The 15,694-nt window shown below is 35.7% G+C and overlaps 1 protein-coding gene and 1 long non-coding RNA gene across 2 annotated transcripts; one reads left to right on the forward strand and one right to left on the reverse strand.

Annotated features, from left to right (window-relative positions):
• Positions 1-671: 671 nt before the first annotated feature.
• Positions 672-3,794, reverse strand: LOC137720429 (F-box/kelch-repeat protein At3g61590). Its single transcript, XM_068459497.2, has 2 exons — positions 3,240-3,794; positions 672-2,124 (listed from the first exon to the last, which is right to left on the reverse strand). Exon 2 carries the CDS (start codon positions 2,095-2,097, stop codon positions 880-882), a length of 1,218 nt encoding a protein of 405 aa, XP_068315598.2. The 5' UTR covers positions 2,098-2,124; positions 3,240-3,794; the 3' UTR covers positions 672-879.
• Positions 3,795-14,383: 10,589 nt separating this feature from the next.
• LOC148699135 (uncharacterized) lies at positions 14,384-15,228 on the forward strand. Its single transcript, XR_015964238.1, has 2 exons — positions 14,384-14,803; positions 14,886-15,228. It is a non-coding gene; the product is annotated as an uncharacterized LOC148699135 (long non-coding RNA).
• The last annotated feature ends 466 nt before the right edge of the window (positions 15,229-15,694 follow it).

Below are 15,694 nucleotides of genomic sequence, written 5' to 3' on the forward strand. Positions count from 1 at the left end.
TTGGTAGTGGCACAAGTCTTCGGGCCACAAGGAAAAAAAGCAGCATGGATTCATAAAACACAACTTCCATCGTCACATGTCCACCAAGCAAAATCTACCTCCATTAAAATTAGAATTTTAAAACCAGAGTGTCGATCTTCGTCACTTCTCAACCAACCCACACAAGGCAAACACAAGCTTCCCTGTTAATCTCCACTTTTTAAGTGCCTAATCAATTTCTTAATTATTTTTACGTTGAAAACACGTGAATTTGCAAAAAGCTGAAACAAGAGGAAATCTGCTGAAACATGGAAGCTTCTGTTAGCTTGAAAGGCTAGGAAACCATCTTCAAAACCATGGGTGTGATTGAAACTTGAAAGGGACACTAGAAATCAATGTGCCCCCCTTACATATGTGGGAAAATTCCGTCATATCTACAAACACGTATGATATATAAATACTGTCTGAACCATCTACGAATCAAATTTTTGTTGACCTACCGGTCCAGACAATATTTATCTGTCATACGCAAACAATCTAAAAAATATCCCCCTCTAAATCTCTCTTTCACGTCACGTAATGTGAGATAAAAAGCGAAGATATAATCCCCAATTGTATGACGGAATTCCCTACATAAGAGAGTCAAATCTAAAAGGTTTATAAATTACATGTCAGGAATTCATAAGATTGAATTTACTAGAAACAAATTCCAATAGAAAGAATAATATAGCCATGACCATGAATAAGCAGCTTTTTATCTGCGGGTACGTTATATGTATACAACTTTTAGAACACACATGCGGTAACTGGAAACTAATGGGAAAAGAAAACAAAGGTGAAACACGGGAAATTCAGACAAATTGGTGTAATGCCACCACCACATCCTATCCATCCACACAATCAAGGAGAAATTTCGAGCCTCGGTTCGAAACAAAAACCAGTAAAGAGCTGAAGTGGGAACCTCTTTGTTACAGGGCACTTCTGGGACCATCTCCAATGCCTCAGGTTCATGTCAAATACAAGAAGAGCTGGAGATCCGTAGCTCTGAATGTATATGAGATCATCTGTGCCGCTGCTGGCGAAAACATCATCAAACTCCCCAAACCCTTGGAAGAACTTGTGAGGCATTCGTGCAATCTCTTGCCACTGTTTCCCCTTTAGAAGCCAGATACCAATCCCCTTAATTATGTCAGGCCGATCTTGTTTACCAATCCCTCCCACCATAACCAACCTCTCTTTCAAGTTCATCAGACGGCCACATGTAAGAGAGCAAGGTACAGGAATTATACTGCGTATCAACAACCCATGGGTAGAACAAGCAGATAAATTATATGTGATTAGGCCATGACGATTGTCTGGTGACCCGCCCCCAGTTGAGTAAATCAAGAAGTACAAAACCCCGTCACAGATTACACTCTCATCTCCACCTCTCCATCCTGTCAGAACCTCTGTCAAAGAGGTCACCCACATCATTGTTTCTGAATCATAAATATGAATGGACACATCCCATTGGAAAAAATTTCCAGCAACTTGCTTAGATTTCACAATTGAGATAGTATAACCATGTGACTTCCTGTTAACGGAAACTGCAGGTGCGCTGTAATCAGAAAATCTCAAGCCAGGGGGCTCCTGAAGCTTCCTGCATGTTTTGGTAATAGGGTTGCAGACATATAACTCAGTTCTACTTTCATTGTCCATAAAGCAAACCAAACCGCATGATGACGCAATTAACCAATTGGATGTCTCAATACAGGGGAGCTCAATACCATACCACTTTCTGAGGATAGGATCATATGCATAACCAGTTGGATCATTAGAACTTGTAAACATAAAATACCAAGGTTTTTGTGATGGCACGTTCGAAAAGTTCCACAGAAACCTTCTTGAACTAAGAATTTCATGCCACCTTTTGCACACACTACGTGCTCTGAAAATGCTTGCAACTGGTAGATACGCTAATATCCGTTCCAACAGGTCATCAGGAAGTATCAAATCCACCATAACTGCATTAGCTTCTCTATTTCCTTCATCACTGAGCTCTGAGAATGCATTATACTCCGTAGTCCCTCTTGCCATGTTATCAAGGGGATGGCTAAACCACGATGTTTCTCCCTCCATGATCAGAAGGAGTAAAGTGAAAGGAACCTGGATACAAATATAATACACCAAATTATGTTAAATGAGAATCTCTTGCATTACTGTCAGACTACTCAAGTTAGCGATCGCAAGATTAGCATCAATAACAGTATTGGTTATGAAACCTGTGGTCTAAATCAATACAAAGTCGGAGACTGAGATCAATTCAAAATTGAGGAATCAAAGATGGCACATCAACTCCAGATGTCAGCTATATTAACTCTCTCATCTAATTGTGAGTTGACTGATTCAAGACACTATAATCAGCAGACAATACTGCATTCCCTACCTTTATTAATTACAAATTATATAATCACATAAGGGGAACGAAACATGATTCCGACTAATTAAAAGGCTACACATAAGCAGAAATCCATCCACCTTCCAAGATTTTTATTCGTTATTCCCAAAGCAAAGATTCATTATCCAGAATCCAAATCAATATTCATTCTATAAGAAATGCCATGGTAACCTTCAAACACTCCATTTGAAAGGCAAAACAAAGGAAAGGACAGTAGATGCAGCCAGAAAGTAGAGACTGTCTTGGTAATTGAATGCCGGAAATTCGATATAGAAACTCCCATTTCTTCAAAATTACAGACATGACAGAGAATGCAGCATAACATCATTAAATCTTGCAAATGTCAGAAATGTTATCTCATACCAAAACAGAAAAATCAGTTACACAACCAATCAACCACATATAAGATCGCATGCAATGATGCAAAGAAGAATATCAAACCGAAATGCATACCCAGTGAAGAAATCAGAAAATTAAAACTTTTCAGCAGCATAGTTTACAACCCACATCCAAAGCAAAAGCAACAAAATAAAAATGGGAACTTTTTAAGCAGATTTCAAAGCAAAAACTAGTGCTTTTTTCAAAGAAATCAAACCCTAGGAGAGATTTGTGACTTGCAATTTGTTTTATAATGTTAGATGAAGAGCTATTAGTCCATGGATACCACTCAATCAAAACATCACAATACCGCCACAAAACCAGATAGCAATACATCAACAAACAATATTTCCACCTGACATCGATGGGAAAAACAGAAGAAGAAAAGAAAAACAAAAGCAGAGAGAAACTAATTTCCTGCAGCAAAATCTAACAAAGCACGCACCTTCCTCCTCCACCGCCACTGGCCAAATGGGTTACCTTAGATTTGTTCAGAGATTCAATATATGACAGCGGTGAAAAACAAACGAGCCGAAGAAAATTTGACCTTTTACCGACCAAACCTCCTTAAACGAAGCAAAAGGTAAAAAAGCGCAAGATTTCCTTCAAATGGTAGAAAACCATGAAATGGGTAGCTTTAGATTTGGTGGTGAAACATGTTTGGTCGTCAGCTGGTGAGCAACAACCCAAATGCAAAGGAAGGAGATTTTAAAGGGAGAAAAGAGAGAGAGGAGAGAAGTGACTTCCGTTTCTTTTTCGATGCAACAAAAACGACAGCCAGATAGTGAAGTGAGAAAACGTTTACTTCTTCCTACAGTCTCTCTCTTCCTCTCTGTTTATGTGTGAGAGAGGGGAAGAGAGGGGGGGAAGGGAGAGGGGAGGCGCGTGAGGCACCGTGAGAGTTGAGCTATGTTTTTGTGCATACAACACATGGTGGGTCTGAGATTATGGGGTTTTGTGGTAAGCAATTGATGACGAGAGGAATAAGGCGACTTTTGCCCAAAAAAAAACCCACCGAAAAGGAATAGTATAATGCTCTCTTACTCATCAGCCCCTTATTTTTCTTTAGAAAAATTAATGTAAATGGTTTGAAAATTTTGAGTTTTAACGATAAGGATAAATTAAAGGGTAAAATAAATAGCATCAAGTTTGACTTTTTAGTATAAAAATATGATTTTTCGTTAAAATGAACAGTACCGAGGTTTTTCGTTAAAACGCTTTTTTTCTTTCGGTTAGTGTAACCTGATCAAAATTTTAAACTAAATTTTATAAATTAAATAATAAGAAAACTAATTAAAATAGTTTGAAAACTTTAAGTTTTAATGATATGACAAAATAAAAGGTAAAGTGAATAATACCATGATTGACTTTTTAGCGTTAAAATGTGATTTTTTGTTAAAATGAACAGTACGGGGAGCTTTTCGTTAAAGTCCCCTTAAATAATATAGATGTTAATAATTAGATTATGAAGTATTGATTAACGTGCTTATTTTTTATTGGTAATACATAATTTGGTTTCCAAATTTGACTTAAAAATTTAGTCTCCCTAGCATTATTTTTTTCTTCACTTTTTTGCTTCTTTTTGCCCCTTGTTTCTATCTATTTCTTCTTCATAATTTGGTATTACAATTTGCACCCTCATTTTCCCAACCATTTAGTTTTTTTTTTCTTTTTTGTGACATCCCGTCCCGAAAATATCGAAAACTCACGTGTGAAATGACTACTTTGCCCCTAGTTAGTTTCTTTTACGTTTATTGGTTGTTTGGTGTGGTGTTGGCATGTATTGGGCCACACACTCACACTGTCACTCTCCCTAACCCTCTGTCCCTTTCCCTGTCTCTCTCCTGAGCTCCCTTTCTTCCCATTTCCCTTGAAAACGTACGGACATTCACCAAAACCCAGCAAACACCCACAGATCGAGGGAACTAAGACCACATTCGTGATCGTGAGGCTCGTGGGAGTCCAGTCGTACCATTTTCAGGTAAGGTTATCACCGTTTTCACGTCGATTCCACGAAGTCAGTTTTGGGGTACTATTCATGCAAACGTAATTTCTCACGTTTTAAGGAAAATGAAGCTTGTAGGTAGCTTGGTGAGGTCCCAAGGAGTCTCGGAGTACTTCGTTTGAAGGAGTTGGACGTCGGAATCGCCGTATTCGAAGTTGGCTGGAATTGGAGTGTGGTGACAGGTAAGATCTCGTAGTTTTTTACTCTTAAAAGTTGTATGGTTGTGTTCTCCTAGTCTTAGGCTTCATTTTGGTGCAAAAATCACGAAAATTGGTTGAAAAACGAGAGAGAAATCGAAGTTTGCAGGTTTCGCGATTTTCCGGCGCCGGCGACGGCACCGGAGGTTCACCGGGGAAGGAGACGGGATATTCCGTCAAGTCTGACGAAATATTCCTGACGCCGTTGACGGAATCCGTTAGAATTAACGGAATATTCCTTACGGCGTCAGTTGACGCCGTCAGCGTGCCAGGCACGTGCCTGCGCGTGGCCGGCGCGTGGGGGCGCGTGCGGCGGTGAAAATTTTTTCTAAAAATTTGGGTGTGATCCTGAGGTTGTGTAGAGCACGTTGGTATATTCATTTGTCCAAATTGAGCAATGTATGAGAAGTTATTACGAGAAGTTGGTTATGTGCTTTAAAATTAACGTTTTTATAGTTGTTTCGCATATAGGTGATACGTATCCCAAGGACGAGCGTGGTCACTCGAGGCAGGGGGGCTACGACCCTTCCACATACCAGTGAGTGGGCTTTTGGTTTTCCGTATATACCTATATACTATATTTTTCCCAGAAATTGATTAAATGGTTATCAGTTATATGCCATGCATTACATTATCGTTATTCATGCATCGTTGGTTACGTTAGTAGTTGCATATATATATACATATGCATATTGGGTGCTGTGGACGCACAGGTAAGTGCCAGGTAAGTGTTATCTATATTTATATTCAGTAGTGGTTTGAGATGCTTAGCGAGCTCATAACCTGCACCCCCGGTGTTAGTGCTCCCGCCTAGAGTAGGGCACAGTCCTTCACGTGATGTTCACATCCCGCACCACACGCTCAGCTTGGATCCAAGTTAGGTGCACAGTCCTGTCGTACAGACCACATTAGGTGGTTCCGACTCGTAGGTGACCCGCGATTATTTGCACAGCCTTCACGTGATCGTAGCACTAGAGCGTATATTTGTATTACACCCAGGCCTGTCGTACAAACCACTTTAGGTGGTTCCGACTCGTGGGCAGGTTCAGTTATTGAGTTGAGATTTGAGCTCTATATGCAGCCGTACATGTCACGTTAGGTGACTCCGGCTGCCAGATTATATGTTACTGATATGATTTATACCTGAGCACTTGCATTTCATTACGAGATTTTGACATGGCATATTCTTGAGCATGATTAGCATATCTATACATACGTTTATATGTTTATTTTCTGGGAAGTATACAGGTTTTACGGCGAGGGGTTAGATTGTATTTTCTAAATGGTTTTCGAAAAGCTTTGTTTTTGCCCACTCACGCTTTTGTTTTGCGCCCCTCCAGGTTCTAGTTGCTTAGCGGTTACGGTGGTTTCCCAGAGGGCTTTCCCGGCATTTCTGACAGACGTTCACTAGCGTAGGGTCACCTTCGGGTGTACTATTGTCGAATCATTTTTCTTTGAACTGCTGTAGATTTTATGCTCTGAACTTAGCGTCTCACTTACGCTAGCACTTGTTTCTACTACTTTGTATGCTAGTTTCTAATTATTCGTACTTTCTATATTACTATTTTATTAGCTTCCGCACGTGCACATGGTTACGTCACCTCCGTGTGACGGCCAGCACGCCCTGATCTCGGTCGGGGTGTGTCATTTTTAGTACTCATTAATTGAATTTAAATTCTTTGTTTGAAAAACATTTCATTTTAATTTATATTGTAGTGCTAATTTATTGAGGAAAAGAGAGGGAGAGGGCCAGTGTCAAGGACAGAGAGAAGAGAAAATTCTATACCTAATGAATTTAGGACTGCAACAAAAGTTACATTTTTTAGTTTTCAAAATCTGACTTTCAATTTTTAATTTTTAGTCTTCATTTTGCTTGTAACTAAAAACTAAAATAAATTACCAAAAATATTTTTCATTTTCAATTAAAAAAAAAAACTAAAAACTAAAATGATTATCAAACGGGCCACTAAAACTAAAAATTAAAAAATAAATGCTTTAAAAAAGTCCTAATATAAAACACAAAGTTAAATCACTTGAATTGTAAACTTTGTACTTCTTTGGGTGTCAATTTTTCTCTTTTTTAAATTGGTATATACTTTACCAACCATAGCAAGGCAGTCCATGATACCAAACCACATGGCTAAGCTATTCTTTTCTTGCTTCCATTTTCTTTGAAACATGAAAAGGAGGTAATGGGGTAAGACCCTTTTGGTTGGTTGGAGGCACGTTGGCCCTTCTTTATCAGAATATCATGTTTCGCGCTTCTATAACTCGCCTCAAATTTATTTTTTTTTACAAGAAACAGCAATTTTCCATTAATAACGATAACAATAATAGTTACAAAGGTTGTAACAGGAGATAATTTTCAATGACCAAATACTTGATATGGAGGTAATTCGCACAAACAAGCAATGATGATAATCCCTACTTGGTTACCAGAAGGCAGAAGCGCACACACAATAGCACAAACACCCAACCAACAGTTAGATATGATTTTGACCCAAAGAATAAAAACCGGCTAGCCTACATCTTAAAACTAAAAACTCAAGTTCGAGGGCTCCTTCTTTAATTGTCAACTTCAAACCAACAGTTAGATCAGAATTTAAATAAATTAAAATGTAAAAACCGAGTAACCTATATCTTAAAACTAAGGACTCAAATTCGAATTCTTCTCTTCCATGAAAAAAGATCTATGGAAACTATTGTGTAGATTGATCTATATTAAATCAACCCGCATTACCTCCAACTTAAAATTTGCATAATGTTTTTTCAAGTTCAACCCCAGAAAATGGTGAATCATGGAAACACACCAGACTATGTTTTAAACATTTTACCTTATTAAGTTCTTCAAGGCGGCCAAAATTGTTTCTATAGCTTTTCAACAAAATAATTTCAAATCCAAAGTTGCGAAGATCTATATGTTTTTGTATGAACAAGAAGAGAAGATTCTTTGCCGTAGTCATAACAATATCCAGGCCACTAATTGCTCAACGGTGCAATACGTCATTATTCATGCATGCTAAGCAATCATTTAGCAAAAGCTCTAGAATTAGTCTAAAATCCAAAAGCCTCCTCTACCAAGGCTAAAGTGCCTTGGCAATACACAAGGTCCACACCTCGAGCTCCAGCTCGAGGATGATATCATGGCATCAAGATGACGCCATCCTTATTATTATTATTAAGCACGTGTTTTACGATCTAGTCTGGCATAATATGATGATACATGAAGCCTATTAACGCAAAATACAGGCCTAACGACTTCAAGCTACATGGGGCAATCTAGTCCATTCATTCCTAGCGACTACTTCAATCTAACGTGGTGAGCCGTTGTATAAGCAATGCATTTTAAAACTTGCTTAGATCTTAGAGGCTTAAGTGAGTATCGCCATGAAATAAAACAATATGATCCTTACTTAGGTCAAGTCAACAGCAGAAATGCATACAATAAATTAATTGAGCAAAGCTAAGGAATCCCAATCGCAAAAGGGGAATGACAAAGATGATGTAAAGTGATCTAATGAAAAAGTAGAGGAGAAATTTTTATAGTTTCTAGCAAGTGCCATTAAACTCCCAAAAAATTGGTAACAATCAAATCTTAGGCATATATTAGTCACACGCACTACTTTTATTAATTGATAAATAGGGAAGAAACTACTGGACGAAAATAGTTCAAATCTGCTGCACTCAAAGTTCTCTGTGGCTTCTCTATGACTTATTTATTTGAGCGACACATGTTTTTAGGATTTAAATGAATGACCAAGTGTCAACAAATGAAACAAGTCACATAGTTGACCCAAAAAAAAGAGAATCATAAATAAAATTTTGAATGCAGAAAATTTAAACTCGACGAAAAAAAAAAAAAAAAAAAAAAAAAAAAAAAAGAAGAGAATAGAACATGCTCTAGGGGACTAGGATATACCATCCCAAACCATTATAAATATATAATGGGAATATTTTTAGTGCAGTTGCTACATAATACCAACAAAAAAAATTTGTTCAAATTAAGTATTTATACAAGCAGCTGCACTAAAAAATGTGTAGTGCGTGGAGCCTCATCAGTTGATGGATCAACTTTTCTTCAGACCGAAGGAATAGAGGCCAGAGGGGCTATAAATAAATGAAAGCAAATGAAAATGACTCAATGGGCGAACCAAGGATCAAAGGTACATGGAGTACGTGGTTTATTTATTTATTTTTAAAAACTGAAAAAAATAAAATTGGCATAAAAGATCATCTTCTAGAGTCCTCCTTTTTTAAGGTCTTTATTTTGAGGATCAGTGAGGACCAAATGCATATTAGCTATATGATTATATTAGTTTATATTCAAAAGCTTAAATTATTTGACAAGTTGGAGAAGCTTTTCGATCTAAACTAGTATAATATAATGGCTAATATGCTTTTGGTACTCACAAATCATCAAACGAGAATCTTAAGAGAGTAGGACTGTCATCTCCTGATTTTTAAACCGTACATATTAAAATTTACACAGTACACAATTTTTTTAGGAATTACAAAATCAAATACAAGTGTGATTATCCTCTGGCATCACAAAGTTTTTTTTTTCTTTGCCTAATCTGGCGAATTTAAACAAATTTTAGTGGGTTCACCACTACAAAGCAACCTCTTTATGGTAAAAATTATCGCTTTTGCACATTAAGTCATGCTTCACTTGTAATAGTTTATTGACAAACTTTTTACAAAACAAATATTATTCATATATGTCTTGTTATGTGTGGGTTTGTCAAGCAAAATCGACCACATACATTTTAAACTTGCAGACATTGAGATGATACTTCAAACTATAGAGTTGACTTAATTAGCCCTATAGAAACATTCCAACTGTGCATGGCCTTCACAGACCCAATATGCATGATGGAAAAAGGCAAAATGTAAAGGGAAGATAATGGAGTAAGTAATCAAAGGAAAAGGAAAAGGAAAAGGGACAGCACATGGTTGAATTGCCAGAGTGAATTATCACAACTTATGGGTCGTGCAAATATGGCGATGGCAATGAGTGGACGTTATAGAATTTTGTGAAACCAAAGTACTATACAAGTGCTCAGAGTCTCATACAACATTGTGGGTGCGAAAATGCTTGTGGAAAACGTGCTTGTGTTTTGGCCTGAACAATTTGAGTTCAAATCTTCTGTATTTATTTTGTGTGTGATCTTTATGTGGTCTTTATTTTGGATTGACACGTATTAACAAACTTAACTCTTATTAATATTATTGTCATAAACTTAACACGTGTCAATTAATTATAGAAGTACAGAAAAGCCACATAGAAAATAAGGGTAACAGATTTGAGCTCGATGGTTTTTTTTTTTTTGCTTGACTAGCTGTACTTCTAATCCTTATAGGTCATTTTCAATTGGTGGTTGCAATCTGAGGGGTCTTGCAAATCCATCAATGGGGTTTTAGACTTCTATGAACAATTACCATTTGCTAAGGACATAATAACGATTAATTTTGTATATGGTTTGCTAATTTTCTTGATGATATCTATTTCTCAGTTATAGTTTAATTAATATGTATGATTTAAAAATCTTATGGTAATTTGCTTCTTGTTATAAAAAAAAAAAAAAAAAAAAAAAAAGGGTTTCTAAAATTTAATGAACTAGATTTGTTGGTGAGTTCTCATTGTAAAAAGGTTTCAACATCTTCCAAAGAAGAGATGATCGCATGTTAGGCAATAAGAAGAAGGAAGTAGTAGCAAAAGGTGATTTCTCTTCTCTCCCAAGCACAATAATATCAATGTGATTTAGAAATGATGGGACAGATTAAGCTCACTTGGGAAAGGAGAAGAGACCAAATTGATTTAACAGAAAATAAGTTGTTTTATTGTTATAAAGTTGGTCCTTGTTTTGGTAAATTAAGCAAAGGTAAAAGAGAAGTAGGTATATGTGTAGACATCGAAATCTCCTTGATATATATATATTCACTAACATAATAAATTTTGACATGTCATGGCTTACGTGACATACATTATGTGTCTCACAAATTATACACATGGCATTGACTCATCAAAACCGAACGAGTCATCAAGAGGGACACATGTCAACATTTGGCAAAAAATAGTTAAAGAATTATCTTTTTTAATTTTTTGTTATTGATTTTAATTTAGATCAAACAAATTAATTGATTTAAATTTAAAACAATTAATTGATGAAGTCAAATCATGAACCAAGTCACAATTAAAGTCTTGGTTCTTTCATCATTGAATCAAGTCCACGGTCAAGGTCAAATTCAACCGTAGGAAAGACTTGTAAAGCCTATAATACGAGGCTCCAAGACAAAGAAATGGGGTTAGAAAATCATTCTCACACCCAGACGCTGAAGCTCTTAAGCCTTAAACTCCCAAATTCCCAAACACTCAGAAGATTCAAAAAACTCTATGCATTCTTCATCATTCTTGTGAAGAACCACCAAGCACCCCTACATGTGCCGGTTCCTCCATCCCCACATGTCAAAACCTTGAGGTGCTTGTTCATTCGAGATCAAGTCATCACGACCCTCAGATCAACAACACACACATTTTCACCCCAAAGATCGAATCAGAATAATCAAGTTTGTAAAGAGATTGTAACCCTACATTTACATTAATACCAAACATTTATTTTGTACACGGAATGATCAAAATGATTGATGGTGGACAATCTCAATGGCACTTTTATCGATTTCAAATCTTAGGGACCAAATTGAGGAGTTATGCAAATCTTAGAGACCATTTTGGCTAAAAAAACCTTATATCAAATACATATAGAAATTCTCCTAAAATTATGTTATTATTAATTTTTCATGTTATTGGTAGTTTATGGTGTTTAACTCAAAAATATAATGTTTTGGATGTAATCAAGAATAATCATGAGATAAAGTGTATATATCTTGATTATTTATGATTGTGTTTAGCACCGCCACTCATAGGTCTTGAAAATTATCTTCACTTCCCAACAAATTGACAGACAATTATGGTATATGGTTTAATATCTTAATGGATATGATGTTGGATTTTTACTCATGCATTTCTGATTTGAACCTCTTCTCCCTAACATTATTGTACTACTTTCAAACTCTCTTCCCTCCTCCTCGTAATGGTAAAATTTAAAAGAAAAAAGGCAAGGAACTTCACGAAATTGGAAATATGATATGGCTCTTCCATCAGTATTTGTTCCATACATGCATGGTTATTCTATCAGTTAACTATTTTTGGTAAATAGTAACGAGGTACTTTGAATCTTTCCTTAATAATATATATATATATATATATATATTATACTCACCGAATGGTGGTAATATATGGATTTGGATCCTCTTTGGATTCCTTTCCTGGGGATCCTGAGGATCAATGCAAATTGACCGTTCATCAAAGATCATGCGGTTACAATTAAATATTTTTTATGTAAAACAAGATTGCTTTACTTTTAAAAATATAAAAAGTATTTAATCGTAGCCGCATGATCTTTGATAAATGGTTCTTGTGCATTGATCCTCAGGATCCCCAGGGAGGGGATTCGGAGAGGATCCAAATCTGTAATATATATATAGAACTCGGTTGTCGTGGATAACCTAGGTTTTGGGATCTAGATATTTCTCCTTTGAAAAATTTCTTAAGGGTTGTTTGAAAGGGTTTAAAGAAGTACTTTCAGTGGAAGTGTTATTGGGTTTTTAAAAATACTTGAAATGCATTTTAGAAGAAATACTAATTATGTAGTTTTCAAAGCACTTCAAATGCACTTTTACCAAGGATCTGTGTCAAAAATATTTTTCCAAAAAACAACTCCAATTATTTTAAAAGTACTTTCAAATATACCCTAAATTCAAATCCCTATTATGTGTATATATTAAGAAGATATAAAACATGACAACGCTATCCCACTTGTTCTATGTTTTCACTGCAAAGTCCAACATTATCGCACTTGTTCTACATTTTGTTTCTAAGTTTATTGAGTGGCCACCATGCATGTAATCACAATCGTTGCTAGTTCCAAAAACAATCACGTAGTATCCTGAATAATTAACGTGTAATGCTATGAATAGTCAGAGTAATGCTAGGGAAACTAATTAATTAGATCAAATTTTGAAAATCATATGATACGATTGTTGATGGATTGATAGATGAATTATTACTTAAATTAATTAACGTGCATATTTTTTATTGGTGACAGATTTACAAATTTTGTCTAAAAAACTGGTTAACCTAACATTACTTATAAACATAATCATATAGTCGATAGGTATCAACTATCAAGGCATTGAGCCACTACCTGATGTTGACGCCTTCTTTTGCCTGTTTTGAATTTTGATATCAAGCTCCTCTTTCTCCACTCGTATGGTTGGATCAGGGTTATCTGAGTAACAACCTCTAACGACCGTATGTTAGAATATAGAGATTTTTTACGGTACTTCGAAATATGAGATATTCTGAATGTTTTAACTATTAAATTTTTATTTAAAAATACAAAATCAAGATTTAACAATGAAAACACTTGGAATATCCTTAGAGCACCATAAAATCTTGGTAGAATATAAGCATCAAACCCAACACTAATGCAAGGCTTTCAATTCCTAAAAAGTAAAAACATCTCCAAGAGCAACTCTGAATTTTTGTTAAATTAACAAGTAAACAATGTCAAACTTTTTATCTCCAACAATACTCTCTATTTCAACAACCTTTAAATATTTTATTATTAACAATTCAAACACAACCCACTCATTTTATAAAACAACCTTCTCTCTTTCTTTTCTCCTTGCTCAAAGGACCCTTGAGTTTTATTATTTTTTAATATTCAATTGCTCTCTAAATTCAAAGAGTAACTGATTATTTTGTTATAACATAAACTTTTTACAATATCTTCTTTGACAACATCTCTTGGAGATGGATTTTTGAGTTTGGTTCTTTAAAGTAGAGTTTTGGTTGTTTTACAACATCTCTTGGAGACGTCTTTAAAGTAGAGTTTTGGTTGTTTTACAACATCTCTTGGAGACGATCTAACACCATAAACTTTTTTGACAACACAAAAAAGTGTGAACGTGTTCACTAAAAAAAGATTCACAACAAAGGAAGAACTCGAAGATATTCTGTAACTTTTTTTTTAGTACAACAATAGTTATAAGTGTAAATTTAGGCTGAGTCATCTAATCGAGTCGACCATGAGACTTGAGAAAATTTGATAGGAAATTGTTATTAGCACTTTAAAAATCTCATTCTACACTCCTTATAAGTGTATTTTTCTTTCATAATATAGAAAATTTGGAGTGTATAATGAGATTTTTGAAATGCTAATAATAATTCTCATTTGATATTCAACTTTAAAGCTATTTGGCGATGTAGCCAAAGTCATTATAAACAAATGCAAGTGGCTTCTCACTTATAAAGTTACATGTGAAAACTATTTTGAGCCAACAAAAATCAAAACCATGATATCTAGACGGATGCTGTTCACACATTTCTTTTAACATTTCGTACACATTCCGATAATTTCTGTAATTTAATATTTCATATATATATACACACACACACTCGACGAACAAAAAATAAAAATAATATTTAAATATAAAATAATATAGGTAGATAGCACCACTCAATTATTTAGGCACAAGAGAGTCATTTTCAGGGGATCACTTATCAGCATCGTTGACGACAATCGATAAAAAAAAAAAAAAATAACAATATCAGAGTTCGGCACGGGATCCGGAGATTGCAATCAGAGACAGCCGGATCCACAGCAGTTGTTGCATCAGCTGAAGTTGTACCAATAAATCCCCGCGTATTTGAAACTGCGCACGTGCGTGACTACGTGTGAAATTGTGAGTGGTTGGAGCTTACTTGTTTTGGTTCCTCAATCAATCAAATCGTGTGCTGTAGTCTACACAATCCCTGCTCCTGCAGACTAGGGCACTAGGCTACTTCTACGCTGCCTCCTGCTGCTTCTGCGGTCTGCAATTTGCTGATTTTCTTCTGCTGAGCTTACTCGCACTGGTTCGATGGTGGTGTGTACTCGATCTATCTAATCGAAACGTGGCGTGCCTGTCCTTCTTTTTCGGGATTGGTAAAGAGATTTTGCTTTGATTGGTGCAGTTTGTTGGAAACATCAAATCAGATAGACAAATGGGTGGATTTATGAAATCGAAAATTGGGCCGGAACTTTGATGCATCCAATTCCAAGTTTTTATTTAGGCCCAACTGTAAACTTGGGTTGATATTGGTTTCACATGTTCAAATTCCAAGTCTTGTGATCACATCTTTTAATTTAAGCGTCTGTAGATATTTGTTTCACATATCCAAATCACCTTAACATATTTTTTCTCATCTTATCTTCAATCTCAACTACTCTTATTATACCTCAGATATCCTCGATCTTAATTATGTCATTTATCGTGTGCCCACAATCTAACAAAGCATTCTCATGTGTGCTACCTTAGATATCGATTATTAATTGAAAAGGGAAAATTAATCAAACTACACCTCTAAATTCTTAACTAGATTTGATCATCAAGATTGTAGGGGTGTATTTGTGGATCATAATGTCGTCACAATTAGCGCTCTCTATCACTACTAACGATCAATGCACAAAAATGGAAACCCCATTTTTCTATCCAAAGTGCAAAGTGGAGTTGAAATCAGCTTTAACTACACAAATTTACTACAATCATGTTCTTTTTACATAATGTCACATATGTCACAACGGTAAAAATTTC

The sequence above is a fragment of the Pyrus communis genome, chromosome 1 (genome assembly GCF_041283825.1).
Source record: "Pyrus communis isolate YQ-2024b chromosome 1, ASM4128382v1, whole genome shotgun sequence".
NCBI classification, from domain to species: Eukaryota; Viridiplantae; Streptophyta; class Magnoliopsida; order Rosales; family Rosaceae; genus Pyrus; species Pyrus communis.